Genomic DNA, 15,416 nt, shown 5'->3' with positions numbered 1-15,416 from the left:
GAAATAACCTTCATGTGTGGCTGACCGGGTTTAAACCAGGGGCATGTGTTAGGCAACTGAGCTAAAGCCCAGGCATCAGTTTGAGGTGCTGATGCAAGTCTTCATGTCTCAGGCGAGGGATGGCATTGCATTTGGGATTAATTTGATGACAAATAATGATATCTCAAAAATATATTTGTTCACATGAATTAATCTATTTTCGTTTAAATCTATTCTACACATTTTCTTTTCATATCATTACTCTATTTGCGGTATAAAAAAAATAAAAAATAAAAAATAAGATCGACTCGGTTAAGTTTTAATTTGTATTTTTTATTTATGTGTGTGCTAAAGTGTCTTGGCTCACTCCCCACGCCCCTCCCTATAACCGTTTAGTCCTTCACTATATATTCCTGGTCGCACCGTTCTCCGACTTGTCGGGAGATCGGAGGCCAACAGAATAAGGGGAAAAGGCCAAGATGCAGCACTTAACTTTATTGACTTTGGCGCTCACCTTGATTGCAACGATTTGTTTTGCAAAGTCACCCTATCAATCAGTTCTTCAGCACAGCAGGATAAGAGGCAGACAGCATGGGTAAGGAGCATACGTTATTACGCCAATGATAATGTGCGCATAGAAAGTTCTGCATTCTGCAATTTAGAATGGCAAAAGTAAACATAACTTTTGGTTCGTATAATTACAAAGCATGATTTATGTTTTATGCTATAAGATATATAGCCTTCTAGAGCTACTGATTTTTAATGGCATACTGTGTTGTACTTCACAACTGCTTGAAGTAAAGTGACCCGGTAATTCGATATAAGTGATAGGCAAACTCAAAGTGTCTACTGTAAATGTGCCGGCAAAAATAAAACTGAATGAAATATTCTCTCATCTCTTTTTAGACCCAATGTGTGCGCGATGCAAAAGATACAGGGGACGGACAAGAAATATTTCACCAACTGCAAGCAATGGTACCATCGCAAGATCTGCGGCAAGCCAACGTGAGTGTAATATAAACCTGTTATTCACATGCGTGTTAATTTGAATAGTTGACAGCAAGTTGATTTATTACAACATGCTGCGTCAATATATTGGTATTATAGCCTACTAGTGTAGACTATACACATAGTGCGCATGGATAAGCAGGCCATCATTAAGGAAGGAAGATCTGAAAACGTTTTTTTTTGTCATTTGTGCAGAGCATATCTTAAAACAATATATTTTAAGCAAGATTTATCAGTTTTACATTGGGGGTAAATAAGGAATTTTCCTTTCCTGTGGGTTTATTGAAGGACTAAGATGAACTAAGATTGTCAAACTGAACGAAAAGTAGCTGAAACATTTAACCTTTGTTGAGGACAAAAAGCAGCAGGGCTAAAGGCAGAAACCAACAGATTAACTGAGTTCCACCATGAGGCTTGCATCCCAAATTGCGCCCTATTCCTTGTATAGTGCACTACTGTTGACCAGGGCCCATAGGGTAGTGTACTACTGTTGACCAGGGCCCATAGGGTAGTGCACTACTGTTGATCAGGGCCCATAGGGTAGTGCACTACTGTAGACCAGGGCCCATAGGGTAGTGTACTACTGTAGACCAGGGCCCATAGGGTAGTGTACTACTGTTGACCAGGGCCCATAGGGTAGTGTACTACTGTTGACCAGGACCCATAGGGTAGTGCACTACTGTTGATCAGGGCCCATAGGGTAGTGCACTACTGTTGATCAGGGCCCATAGGGTAGTGCACTACTGTAGACCAGGGCCCATAGGGTAGTGTACTACTGTAGACCAGGGCCCATAGGGTAGTGTACTACTGTTGACCAGGGCCCATAGGTTAGTGTACTACTGTTGACCAGGACCCATAGGGTAGTGCACTACTGTTGACCAGGACCCATAGGTTAGTGCACTACTGTTGACCAGAGCCCATTTGGGACATACCCATAGAATAGAGATAGATGGTGTACAGTGAGAAGGAATTGATTTGACTGAGCTATGCTAAATTTAGTACATTTTCCAGTCCAAAACGGCAGCTTGCCTAACATCTAAACCTTCAGAGAGAGTAAGCATGATGAAGGTGACAGTTATAAGGAGCACATACGTGAAATTCCTTCCTGAAACAGTAGCCCAACTATTTAAGTCGCTAACCATAATAACTCGCTGTTGAAAAAGTGACATGCAGAGAGGTCTGTTTTCAATCATCTGCTAGGACTTAACCTTGTTAAGATGGGTTCAGTGGGCAAGCAGCTAGCTCCATGTCGAAGTGGGAAGGTATTTTTTCTTCATCCTCTTATGAGAACTTCTCCTGCAGTCGTTGGGTCCTGCCGGGGCAGTCGTTGGGTCCTGCCGGGACAGTCTGATGCCAGTGTAAATGAAAGAGAGTGTGCGTCCTAAATGGCACCCTATTCCCTATATAGTGCACTACTTTTGACCAGAGCTCTATTACTTTTGATCGGGGCCCATAGGGATCTGGTCAAAAGTAGTTCACTATATAGGGAATGGGGTGCCATTTGGGATGTATCGTCTATTATAATGCAAAACGTCCCAAAAGTCCTGGGAGAGAAAATATCCTGTAAAAGGTGTTAATGACTTAATGATCCAATGTTTAAAACGTCCAGCTGTAGTAGTCTCTAGTCTAGCTGTAGTAGTCTCTAGTCTAGCTGTAGTAGTCTCTAGTCTAGCTGTAGTAGTCTCTAGTCTAGCTGTAGTCTAGCTGTAGTAGTCTCCAGTCTAGCTGTAGTAGTCTCTAGTCTAGCTGTAGTAGTCTCTAGTCTAGCTGTAGTAGTCTCTAGTCTAGCTGTAGTAGTCTCTAGTCTAGCTGTAGTCTAGCTGTAGTAGTCTCCAGTCTAGCTGTAGTAGTCTCTAGACTAGCTGTAGTAGTCTCTAGTCTAGCTGTAGTCTAGCTGTAGTAGTCTCCAGTCTAGCTGTAGTAGTCTCTAGTCTAGCTGTAGTCTAGCTGTAGTAGTCTCCAGTCTAGCTGTAGTAGTCTCTAGTCTAGCTGTAGTAGTCCCTAGTCTAGCTGTAGTCTAGCTGTAGTAGTCTCTAGTCTAGCTATAGTAGTCTCTAGTCTAGCTGTAGTAGTCTCTAGTCTAGCTGTAGTAGTCTCTAGTCTAGCTGTAGTAGTCCCTAGTCTAGCTGTAGTAGTCTCTAGTCTAGCTGTAGTAGTCCCTAGTCTAGCTGTAGTCTAGCTGTAGTAGTCTCTAGTCTAGCTGTAATAGTCTCTAGTCCAGCTGTAGTAGTCCCTAGTCGAGCTGTAGTAGCCTCTAGTCCAGCTGTAGTAGTCTCTAGTCTAGCTGTAGTAGTCTCTAGTCCAGCTGTAGTAGTCTCTAGTCTAGCTGTAGTAGTCCCTAGTCTAGCTGTAGTAGTCCCTAGTCTAGCTGTAGTAGTCTCTAGTCTAGCTGTAGTGGTCCCTAGTCTAGCTGTAGTCTAGCTGTAGTAGTCTCTAGTCTAGCTGTAATAGTCTCTAGTCCAGCTGTAGTAGTCCCTAGTCTAGCTGTAGTCTAGCTGTAGTAGTCTCTAGTCTAGCTGTAGTAGTCTCTAGTCTAGCTGTAGTAGTCTCTAGTCTAGCTGTATTAGTCTCTAGTCTAGCTGTAGTAGTCTCTAGTCTAGCTGTAGTAGTCCCTAGTCTAGCTGTAATAGTCTCTAGTCTAGCTGTATTAGTCTCTAGTCTAGCTGTAGTAGTCTCTAGTCTAGCTGCAGTCGTCTCCAGTCTAGCTGTAGTAGTCTCTAGTCTAGCTGTAGTAGTCCCTAGTCTAGCTGTAGTAGTCTCTAGTCCAGCTGTAGTATTCCCTAGTCTAGCTGTAGTCTAGCTGTAGTAGTCTCTAGTCTAGCTGTAGTCTAGCTGTAGTAGTCTCTAGTCCAGCTGTAGTAGTCCCTAGTCTAGCTGTAGTCTAGCTGTAGTAGTCTCTAGTCCAGCTGTAGTAGTCTCTAGTCTAGCTGTAGTAGTCCCTAGTCTAGCTGTAGTAGTCTCTAGTCTAGCTGTAGTAGTCTCTAGTCTAGCTGTAGTAGTCCCTAGTCTAGCTGTAGTCTAGCTGTAGTAGTCTCTAGTCTAGCTGTAGTAGTCTCTAGTCTAGCTGTAGTAGTCCCTAGTCTAGCTGTAGTAGTCCCTAGTCTAGCTGTAGTCTAGCTGTAGTAGTCTCTAGTCTAGCTGTAGTAGTCTAGCTGTAGTAGTCTCCAGTCTAGCTGTAGTAGTCTCTAGTCTAGCTGTAGTAGTCTCTAGTCTAGCTGTATTAGTCTCTAGTCTAGCTGTAGTAGTCCCTAGTCTAGCTGTAGTCTAGCTGTAGTAGTCTCTAGTCTAGCTGTAGTAGTCCCTAGTCTAGCTGTAGTAGTCTCTAGTCTAGCAGTAGTAGTCTCTAGTCTAGCTGTATTAGTCCTAGTATAGCTGTAATAGTCTCTAGTCCAGCTGTAGTAGTCTCTAGTCTAGCTGTAGTAGTCTCTAGTCTAGCTGTAGTAGTCTCTAGTCTAGCTGTAGTAGTCTCTAGTCTAGCTGTGTTCGTCTCTAGTCTAGCTGTAGTAGTCTCTAGTCTAGCTGTATTAGTCTCTAGTCGAGCTGTAGTAGGCAACATGAAGCATGGACAACTATTTCTAAATCATTTTATTTTACTAGCTTACTGATAATATGTATACACTACCAGTCAAAAGTTTGGACACACATACTCATTCAAGGACATTTCTTTATTCTGACAATTTTCTACATTGCATAATAATAGTGAAGACATCAAAACTATGAAATAACCCATATGGAATCATGTAGTAACCAAAAAAGTATATTTTATATTTGAGATTCTTCAAAGTAGTCTCTAGTCTAGCTGTAGTAGTCCCTAGTCTAGTTGTAGTAGTCTCTAGTCTAGCTGTAGTAGTCTCCAGTCTAGCTGTAGTAGTCTCTAGTCTAGCTGTAGTAGTCTCTAGTCTAGCTGTATTAGTCTCTAGTCTAGCTGTAGTAGTCCCTAGTCTAGCTGTAGTCTAGCTGTAGTAGTCTCTAGTCTAGCTGTAGTAGTCCCTAGTCTAGCTGTAGTAGTCTCTAGTCTAGCAGTAGTAGTCTCTAGTCTAGCTGTATTAGTCCTAGTATAGCTGTAATAGTCTCTAGTCCAGCTGTAGTAGTCTCTAGTCTAGCTGTAGTAGTCTCTAGTCTAGCTGTAGTAGTCTCTAGTCTAGCTGTAGTAGTCTCTAGTCTAGCTGTGTTCGTCTCTAGTCTAGCTGTAGTAGTCTCTAGTCTAGCTGTATTAGTCTCTAGTCGAGCTGTAGTAGGCAACATGAAGCATGGACAACTATTTCTAAATCATTTTATTTTACTAGCTTACTGATAATATGTATACACTACCAGTCAAAAGTTTGGACACACATACTCATTCAAGGACATTTCTTTATTCTGACAATTTTCTACATTGCATAATAATAGTGAAGACATCAAAACTATGAAATAACCCATATGGAATCATGTAGTAACCAAAAAAGTATATTTTATATTTGAGATTCTTCAAAGTAGCCACCCTTTGCCTTGATGACAGCTTTGCACACTCTCAGCATTCTCTCATCCAGCTTCACCTGGAATGCTTTTCCAACAGTCTTGAAGGAGTTCCCACATATGCTGAGCACTTGTTGGCTGCTTTTCCTTCCCTCTGCGGTCCAACTCATCCCAAACCATCTCTATTGGGTTGAAGTCAGGTGATTGTGGAGGCCAGGTCATCTGATGCAGCACTCCATCACTCTTCTTCTTGGTCAAATAACCCTTACACAACCTGAAGGTGTGTTTTGGGTAATTGTCCTGTTGAAAAACAAATGATAGTCCCACTAAGCGCAAACCAGATGGGATGGTATATCGCTTCAGAATGATGTGGTAGCCATGCTGATTAAGTGTGCCTTGAATTCGAAATAAATCCCTGACAGTGTCACCAGCAAAGCACCTCCACACCTCCTCTTCCATGCTTCACGGTGGGAACCACACATGCAGAGATCATCCTTTCACCTACTCTGTATCTCACAAAGACACGGCGGTTGGAACCAAAAATGTCCATTACTCGTGTTTCTTGGACCAAGCAAGTCTCTTCTTATTATTGGTGTCCTTTAGTAGTGGTTTCTTTGCAGCAATTCGTCTATGAAGGCCTGATTCACACAGTCTCCTCTGAATAGTTGATGTTGAGATGTGTCTGGTAACTCTAATGAAACTGTCTGTCAATGAAAATGTCTGTCAAAGTTCTTGACATTTTCCGTATTGACTGACCTTCATGTCTTAAAGTAATGATGGACTGTCGTTTCTTTTTGCTTATTTGAGCTGTTCTTGCCATAATATGGACTCGGTCTTTTCTTTTACCAAATAGGGCTACCTATAATATATTTTAATTTGCTGAACACTTATTTTGTTACTACATGATTCCATATGTGTTATTTCATAGTTTTGATGTCTTCACTAATATTCTACAATGTAGGAAATAGTCAAAACATTTGACTGGTACTATATATAAATAGGATATATATTATTTAGTTTCAAAAGAATGGCTGACAAATTAATACGTTAGTTGTGAAAATTGGTTTGCGTTAGTTTTTGATCTTCATGTTAAACTCACAATCCTGTTAGTTTGGTTCTCAGCAATTAGGAAATGACTCACCCAGGAATCATTGAGTCATCAACTTTGTTGCTGTATCCTCTTCTCTTTTTGTGACATCAACAACGATGGGAAGTTTGACAAGTTTTAGTGATAGTTTGGACAAAATAAATCCCTGGGTTGGCTAGGTTGGTTGGTTTGGGGGAGATAAATGCTGGGTTAGCCATGGTAGTTAATTTGGACGAGATAAATGCTGGGTTAGCTAGGTAGTTGGTTTGGGGGAGATAAATGCTGGGTTAGCTAGGTAGTTGGTTTGGGGGAGATAAATGCTGGGTTAGCTAGGTAGTTGGTTTGGGGGAGATAAATGCTGGGTTAGCTAGGTAGTTGGTTTGGGGGAGATAAATGCTGGGTTAGCTAGGTAGTTGGTTGCTGGGTTAGCTAGGTAGTTATAAGATAAATGCTGGGTTAGGTAGTTAGTTTGGGGGAGATCTAGCTAGGTAGTTGGTTTGGGGGAGATAAATGCTGGGTTAGCTAGGTAATTAGTTTGGATGAGAAATGCTGGGTTAGCTAGGTAGTTAGTTTGGATGAGAAATGCTGGGTTAGCTAGGTAGTTAGTTTAGATGAGAAATGCTGGGTTAGCTAGGTAGTTAATTTGGAAGAGATAAATGCTGGGTTAGCTAGGTAGTTAGCTTGGACGAGATAAATGCTTGGTTAGTTAGGTAGTTAGTTTGGGGGAGATCAATTCTGGGTTAGCTAGGTAGTTAGTTTGGGGGAGATCAATTCTGGGTTAGCTAGATAGTTAGTTTGGGGGAGATACATTCTGGGTTAGCTAGGTTGTTACACAGTAGATAATGGATACCTTGTGTCTCTCTATTCAATCAGTCCGGGTAGTGTTAAATAGCTTCTGAGGGTAAAAGGACAACTCAGGTTACCAACATCAATCTTCCAGATAGGCCCTGTCCTGGACCCTGGGCAGTAAAGGCACTGACAGCCTTCCACAGTAGCGGCTGTTTGATTGACGTCAATGTTAACATCCCTGCAGGGGGCAAGATGGTATTGGTTATTGCTCTGTCTAACATTCCTCTGAGATTGTGTTGTAGGTTTTGCATGGCATGTGTTGACCATTTCACCATTATACTGCCTTGGGAATGGGTGTGCTAAGAAAACATGCAGTTGCTATTTGCTATCTAGGATGTGTGTGTGTGTGTGTGTGTGTGTGTGTGTGTGTGTGTGTGTGTGTGTGTGTGTGTGTGTGTGTGTGTGTGTGTGTGTGTGTGTGTGTGTGTGTGCGTGTGCGTGCGCGTGCGCGTGTGTGTGTGGTGTCTTCTGTTCCCGGCTTTTTCTTGTTATTTGATCTCCCTTGATAAGTATTGTGAAATTATCTAGATGTTTCCTGTAGAAAATTGAACCACAGACACGAACTTGATGACTTTGTAACGGGAGACGTTTGCTGGCTATTCACAACAGTGTTTCTTTCATTGGAAATCTCATGAAAGTTGAAGAGGAAGGGAAACTTTGCTGTGGGCGCTGGATGTTTGGAGGAAATGATGGCTTTAGAGGGCACTGTTGAGGGACTTCCATCCCTAAACACACACTAATCATTCATAAGGGAGCCAGGAAAATGAACTTTTTCCACAGCAAGCGAGACCTGAAGTGTCCATTTGAGAGGGCTGGGAGTTTGAGAGTGGCGTTCAAAAGGACAAACCTGGGCTTGTGTCAACAAAGGTTCCAAAAAGCTTTTATCAGTTTGAATTTAATTACATTTACAGACACCCATGGAAAGAGGGAGCTGACCACTGGGTTTAACAGGTAATGGGTTAGAATGCAGGCCATGGGGACATGGTGCTGCTGGTGCTAGAGGTTACAGGTCACTTGAGGGGAGACCTCATAACTCTTGAGTCACCAATAACCCTAACAACAGCCCTTAGGTACCACCCAACAGCCCGTAGCTACCTCCCAAAAGCCCTTAGCTACCTCCCAACAGCCCTTAGCTACCACCCAACAGCCCTTAGCTACCTCCCAACAGCCCTTAGCTACCACCCAACAGCCCTTAGCTACCACCCAACAGCCCTTAGCTACCTCCCAACATCCCTTAGCTACCTCCCAACAGCCCTTAGCTACCACCCAACAGCCCTTAGCTACCACCCAACAGCCCTTAGCTACCACCCAACAGCCCTTAGCTACCTCCCAACAGCTCATAGCTACCTCCCAACAGCCCTTAGCTACCTCCCAACAGCCCGTAGCTACCTCCCAACAGCCCATAGCTACCACCCAAGAGCCCTTAGCTACCTCCCAAGAGCCCTTAGCTACCACCCAAGAGCCCTTAGCTACCACCCAAGAGCCCTTAGCTACCACCCAAGAGCCCTTAGCTACCACCCAAGAGCCCTTAGCTACCTCCCAAGAGCCCTTAGCTACCACCCAACAGCCCTTAGCTACCACCCAACAGCCCTTAGCTACCACCCAACAGCCCTTAGCTACCTCCCAACAGCCCGTAGCTACCTCCCAACAGCCCATAGCTACCACCCAAGAGCCCTTAGCTACCTCCCAAGAGCCCTTAGCTACCACCCAAGAGCCCTTAGCTACCACCCAAGAGCCCTTAGCTACCACCCATGAGCCCTTAGCTACCTCCCAAGAGCCCTTAGCTACCACCCAACAGCCCTTAGCTACCACCCAACAGCCCCTAGCTACCTTTAAAGCCCCACTCTCAACGCCAATGCATTGGTTCTTCTGTTTTTCTCAGCAATCACACTATGTTTTGAAGTAGTAACATTTGACTAAAGGTGAATCCCAGAGCTAACTAGTCTGTAAAGCTTTATACACGCTCACTTTTACTTCAATTTACATCTTGTTTTTATTTGCCTGGGAAAGGAACATTTGAGTTTTTTTTAATGAAAAAATATATTTATTTATTTATTTCGTATCTATGAATAGCAAGCCAATTCAACTCTATCTAGCATGCTAATTTCATCATGGAACCCATAAAGTCTAATGGACCTTCACTCTCTTCTTTCATACTTTTGTCTGGTGAATAGTTTGCCTCAACGCTTGGAAGTCTCAATGCACACTGTGTTTGAATTATGCGACCTTACTGTTTATTTTGTCAGAAATCCATGGCTACCATCTTTGTTTATGCTTGTGGAGAACAAATCGAAGTTGAGTTAACATCTGTTTTGAAAATCCGACTGGTTTGGTTTCCAGGCTACTGTGTTTTACAGGGTTTCCTCATAACCCCCCCCCCACCCACCCTCACTGAATGTGAGGATTGTCCCCTAACCATGTTTCTGAGCTACCAACTACCCGACTCAGAGTTGGTCCTCTTTTACATTTTAGTCATTTAGCAGACTATTATCCAAGGCGACTTTACAGCTAGTGCATTCATCTTTAAAATAGCTTGGGCAGGAACTCTGCTGAAGAGCTTTGACTGGGATGAACGGGGTCTGACGCCTCCCAGAGCTGGCGGAACGGAGTACTCGTGTTGGGATGTAGGGTCTGCAGGGGGTCGCAAGATGCCAAATCATTTTTGCGTAGCTTTCCACACCTTTTGCCTTGTCTTTTTTGACTGTGTTATGTATTGTTGATGTTGCCACTGTGTTCCTCACTGTAACTTACGCGTGCCACTGTTTGATTAGCAATAATCATGGATAATAATTTTCGTGGATATAGACCAGTTATTTTTGACTTAACTTTAAGGTTCACGTTTTTATCCGGTACACCTTCGCTTGGCCGCTCTCTCTTTGTTTTTACTGGCAGGAGCATGTGTTTCAGTACCGCTCTCTTAGTCCCCTTTCTGGAGTTTCCCTTGGCCAACCCTGGGTCTCTCTACCTCTATCTCTCTCTCTCTCTCTCTCTCTCTCTCTCTCTCTCTCTCTCTCTCTCTCTCTCTCTCTCTCTCTCTCTCGCTCTCCCTCTCTCTCTCTCTCTCTCTCTCTCTCTCTCTGCCTCTCTCTCTCTCTACCTCTCTCTCTCTCTCTCTCTCTCTCTATACCCCTCTCTCTCTCTCTCTCTCTCTCTCTCTATACCCCTCTCTCTCTCTCTCTCTCTCTCTCTCTCTGCCTCTCTCTCTCTCTCTACCTCTCTCTCTCTCTCTCTCTCTCTCTCTCTCTACCTCTCTCTCTCTCTCTCTCTCTCTCTCTCTATACCCCTCTCTCTCTCTCTCTCTCTCTCTCTCTCTCTCTCTCTCTCTCTCTCTCTGCCTCTCTCTCTCTGCCTCTCTCTCTCTCTCTCTCTGCCTCTCTCTCTCTGCCTCTCTCTCTCTCTCTCTCTCTATACCCCTCTCTCTCTCTCTCTCTCTCTCTCTCTCTCTCTCTCTCTCTCTCTCTCTCTCTCTCTCTCTCTCTCTCTCTCTCTCTCTCTCTCTCTCTGCCTCTCTCTCTCTCTCTCTCTCTCTCTCTCTCAGGAAATGAGCTTTTATGACCTTTCAGTACCAGCTGAGCCCAGTTCAGATTTATTGTGGAAATATCTCAAATGCACAAAACGACAGAACTATGTGTATAGCATGTGGCTGTATCATTTAACCTAAGACACATTGCTCAATCTTTTGTAGCCTGGTCACATATCCGTTTGTGGCAAGACAACACAAACAAGATCTGGAACTAGGCTAGAGTCTTTTGACTTAAAAGAGTAAGGAGAAACTGACCTGTTGTTTTCATCTCTTGATTGGCTGCAGTCGTCCTTAACACGTGTTCTTATTGGTCAACAGGGTGATCAGCTATGAGTGTTGCCCCGGTTATGAGAAGCTTCCAGGAGAGAAGGGTTGTCCTGCTGGTAAGAAGAAATCTGCATTATTAGCCTGCAAATCTAGTTATAGCTCAGTCACTTACTATCCATAAAATGCAACAACTCGACCAATTTGGGATAATTATTTTTAGACAAGAGGCCTGTCAAACAAAATATGGGATCCTATTTTGATTGTCAAATATACATCCATCAAATCAACATTTGAATTTCCTACATTTCCCCCCATATGATGGTTAAGACTGTAAAAATGTTTTTCCAGCCCTGCCGTTAGTGAACATCTACAACACGCTGGGTGTGGTTGGAGCCGCCACCACTAAGATGTACTCAGAGAGGGCTCAGCTGAGGGAGGAGATCGAAGGACCAGGGAGCTTCACCTTTTTCGCTCCCAGCAACCAGGCCTGGGCGGCCCTACCCAACGTGAGTGTGTCAGGAGGACTCTCTCCCTTCACATGAGAGGGATACACGGAAAGAGAGAGAGAGACTGGAAATCAAGTATAATTCACCCCAATCCCGTTGCATCTAGAGATATTGTATTATTCTGACCTCAGACTACGTGTTATCAGCCTAATCAGCCGAGGTAGCGTATCAAACTGGTTTTTTTTAAAGAGCAGTAGATTCTAAAACCAAGTCTTTGGTCAGTATATGTAATGGTACGAATGGTTATCTTGTGATTTGATCGTTGTTCTGATGAAAACAGGACTCTGTTTTTTTTACGGTTGTAGGAAATCCTGGATGCTCTGGTGAGTAACGTGAACATTGAGCTTCTCAACGCGCTCCACTACCACATGGTGAACCGCCGTTTGACCTCTGAGGACCTGAAGCACGGATCTGCCTTCCCCTCCATGTACCAAGACTTCAACGTTCACATCCACCACTACCCCAACGGAGTGAGTAGCATCTGTCCAATGTTAATGTTGCATTATAATTGAAAGCACCCGTGGCTAGTGGCACCTTAATTGGGGAGGACGGGCTCATGGTAATGACTGGAATGGAATGGTATTGACCAATAGAATGGTAGTGATTGGAAGGTATATGATGTCGTGACCTGGCCCAGTCCCAGATCTGTTTGTGCAGTATGACATAGGCCATCTGGGACCAAGCAAGTTGGACCCTCTACCTTTACTGTACAATTTTTTGATAATTTTTCAAATGGTCACACGTTGACCATCGATCAAAAGTCAGCTAAATCATGAGACAATTTTTCTTTTCTTTCTCTCTCTCTTGTCATTGCAGATTGTAACAGTGAACTGTGCTCGTCTGGTGAAAACAGACCAGCATGCGACCAACGGGATCGTGCACGTCGTGGACAGAGTCATCACCGCGGTTACCAACGACGTGCACACTTTCATCGACACCGATGATGATCTGGAGACTCTTCGTGTAAGTAAACGACTTTAACAGTTTGTCGCTTCATTCATTCATTCATTCATTCATTCACAGAACAGTCTATCACACTAGAACTCTCTTACCATTTCCTACATGTTGAACATATGCTATGCAATGTTGTGTCAGCTATCGGAATGTTACGTTCACTGATCATTGACTCGGTCTCAGTCTTTTGTATTGTATGTGCAATTTGAATTATGTAGAGAAAAGCAGTGTTGATTCAGTGTGTTGATTCAGTGTGTTGATTCAGTGTGTTGATTCAGTGTGTTGATTCAGTTTGTTGATTCAGTGTGTTGATTCAGTGTGTTGATTCAGTTTGTTGATTCAGTGTGTTGATTCAGTTTGTTTATTCAGTGTGTTGATTCAGTGTGTTGATTCAGTGTGTTGATTCGGTGTTGATTCAGTGTGTTGATTCAGTGTGTTGATTCAGTGTGTTGATTCAGTGTGTTGATTCAGTTTGTTGATTCTCTGCGTTTTAGAATGCTGTTGCTGCTGCTGGTCTGACCCAAATGCTGGAGAGCGATGGTCACTACACGGTGTTCGCTCCAACCAACGAAGCCTTCGAGAAGATCCCCCCTGAAATGCTCAACAGGATCCTGGGAGACCCCGTGGCTCTGAAAGGTGAAATATTTTTTTAATGACAGTTGGATATAGAACGGGGAGATAGATATTGGATATAGAACAGGGAGATAGATATTGGATATAGAACGGGAGATAGATATTGGATGTAGAACAGGGAGATAGATATTGGATGTAGAACAGGGAGATAGATATTGGATGTAGAACAGGGAGATAGATATTGGATATAGAACAGGGAGATAGATATTGGATATAGAACAGGGAGATAGATATTGGATATAGAACAGGGAGATAGATATTGGATATAGAACAGGGAGATAGATATTGGATATAGAACAGGGAGATAGATATTGGATATAGAACGGGGAGATAGATATTGGATATAGAACAGGGAGATAGATATTGGATATAGAACAGAAAGATAGATATCGGAGATGGGAACCCAATGACTTATTAACGTGAACTAAGTTCTACTTGTGTCTGTACTCTCCATCCAGACCTGCTGAACTACCACATCCTGAAGAACATGCAGTGTGCAGAGTCCATCACATCTGGTACTCCCCTTGAGACCCTACAGGGGACCGTTCTAGAGGTGGGCTGTGATGGGGCTGACATGACCCTCAACGGGAAGGCCATCATCCAGAAGAAAGACCAGCTGGGGACCAACGGGGTCGTCCACTACATCAACGAGCTCCTCATCCCAGACTCAGGTAATTCAAACCAGAGCAATAGATAGCCGTCTGCATATGACTTGGAGTCAAACTATTGGACCTCTAACAAGCTCCTCATCTCAGACAGGTATTGAAAACCAGAGTCTTAAATTGAGAGTTGCGTCAACGCCAAATTTAAGCCTCTAATCCAAACCAATGAATCCTTGCCTTCTTTTATGAGATGATTAGTAGTGATGAGTCACGTCTGAAAAGGACTCTGACTGTCATAGGAGTTGAAAGTCAAGTCTAAGTGTGTCTGTCTGGAATGCTACTGCACTGAATATGAAGTGGATTCTAACTCGATGGTTCATGTTGAGACAAGACCTCCACGCTACTTATGAAGAGTCTCTCTGTTCAATGAGAAATGTTCATTTATGTACTGATCTCTTTTTAAGCTAAGACTTTGTTGGAGCTGGCCCAGGGATCCGCCGTTACCACAGCGACCAAGCTGTTTGTTGATGCTGGTCTTGGCTCCCACCTTTCTGGCTCAGAGGCTCTGACCATCCTGACCCCTCAGAATGAAGCTTTCAAAGGTAACATCGATCGATGGCGCTCTCTCTCTCTCTCTCTCTCATCTCTCCCCATCTCATCTGTCTCTGTCTCTGTCTCTGTCTGTCTCTCTCTCTCTCTCTCTCTCTCTCTCTCTCTCTCTCTCTCTCTCTCTCTCTGTGTAGCTCTCCCTCCCTCTCCCCCCCCTCTCTCTCTCTCTCTCTCTCTCTCTCTCTCTCTCTCTCTCTCTCTCTCTTTGTGTATCCCTCCCTCCCTCTCCCCTCTCTCTCTCTCTGTATCCCTCCCTCCCTCCCTCTGCCCTCTCTCTGTGCTAACAAACAGCAGTGAATTGAGCCATGATTCTTGACCCATTTCATTGAATCAATCTGATAAATTCTGTATCTATTGTTAACAGAGGGTGTGACAATGACTGGTGACCTGAAGAAGCTGTTGAAGAACCACATCCTGAAGGAGCAGCTGTCTTCCGGGTCACTGTACTACGGGCAAGAGCTAGAGACTCTGGGAGGAATCAAACTCAGAGTGTTCGTCTACCGTAACGTAAGTACCCCGTAGGAGCGACAGCTGGCATTAGATGGTATAAAAGCAGAGGTGCAGATTGACCAATTGAGCTGAATTAAGAGAATGAACACAGTTGTTCTTCTGTAAAAAAGACAACTAAGTACAGAGATTAGCCTCTTCCTAAGGGTTAACTCATTATGTAGATTAGCCTCTTCCTAAGGGTTAACTCATTACAGAGATTAGCCTCTTCCTAAGGGTTAACTCATTACAGAGATTAGCCTCTTCCTAAGGGTTAACTCATTATGTAGATTAGCCTCTTCCTAAGGGTTAACTCATTATGTAGATTACCCTCTTCCTAAGGGTTAACTCATTATGTAGATTACCCTCTTCCTAAGGGTTAACTCATTATGTAGATTAGACTCTTCCTAAGGGTTAACTCATTACAGAGATTACCCTCTTCCTAAAGGTTAACTCAT

General features: G+C 43.6%; 1 protein-coding gene across 1 annotated transcript in view; it reads left to right on the top strand.

Annotated features, from left to right (window-relative positions):
* Window positions 1-363: 363 nt before the first annotated feature.
* The window catches only part of LOC139390919 (transforming growth factor-beta-induced protein ig-h3-like), a 22,190-nt gene continuing 7,137 nt past the window's right edge, over window positions 364-15,416 (top strand). Inside the window, exons 1-10 of the mRNA XM_071138310.1 lie at window positions 364-574; window positions 886-984; window positions 11,220-11,284; window positions 11,517-11,674; window positions 11,980-12,144; window positions 12,491-12,637; window positions 13,123-13,264; window positions 13,720-13,932; window positions 14,328-14,465; window positions 14,837-14,979. Coding sequence (XP_070994411.1) covers window positions 459-574; window positions 886-984; window positions 11,220-11,284; window positions 11,517-11,674; window positions 11,980-12,144; window positions 12,491-12,637; window positions 13,123-13,264; window positions 13,720-13,932; window positions 14,328-14,465; window positions 14,837-14,979 — 1,386 coding nt within the window. The 5' untranslated portion in view covers window positions 364-458. The remainder of the gene's footprint in view (window positions 575-885; window positions 985-11,219; window positions 11,285-11,516; window positions 11,675-11,979; window positions 12,145-12,490; window positions 12,638-13,122; window positions 13,265-13,719; window positions 13,933-14,327; window positions 14,466-14,836; window positions 14,980-15,416) is intronic.

The sequence above is a fragment of the Oncorhynchus clarkii genome, chromosome 31, assembly GCF_045791955.1.
Source record: "Oncorhynchus clarkii lewisi isolate Uvic-CL-2024 chromosome 31, UVic_Ocla_1.0, whole genome shotgun sequence".
NCBI classification, from domain to species: domain Eukaryota; kingdom Metazoa; phylum Chordata; class Actinopteri; order Salmoniformes; family Salmonidae; genus Oncorhynchus; species Oncorhynchus clarkii.
The sequence above is the reverse complement of the archived record's forward strand: the minus strand, read 5'-3'. Positions and strand labels throughout refer to the sequence as shown.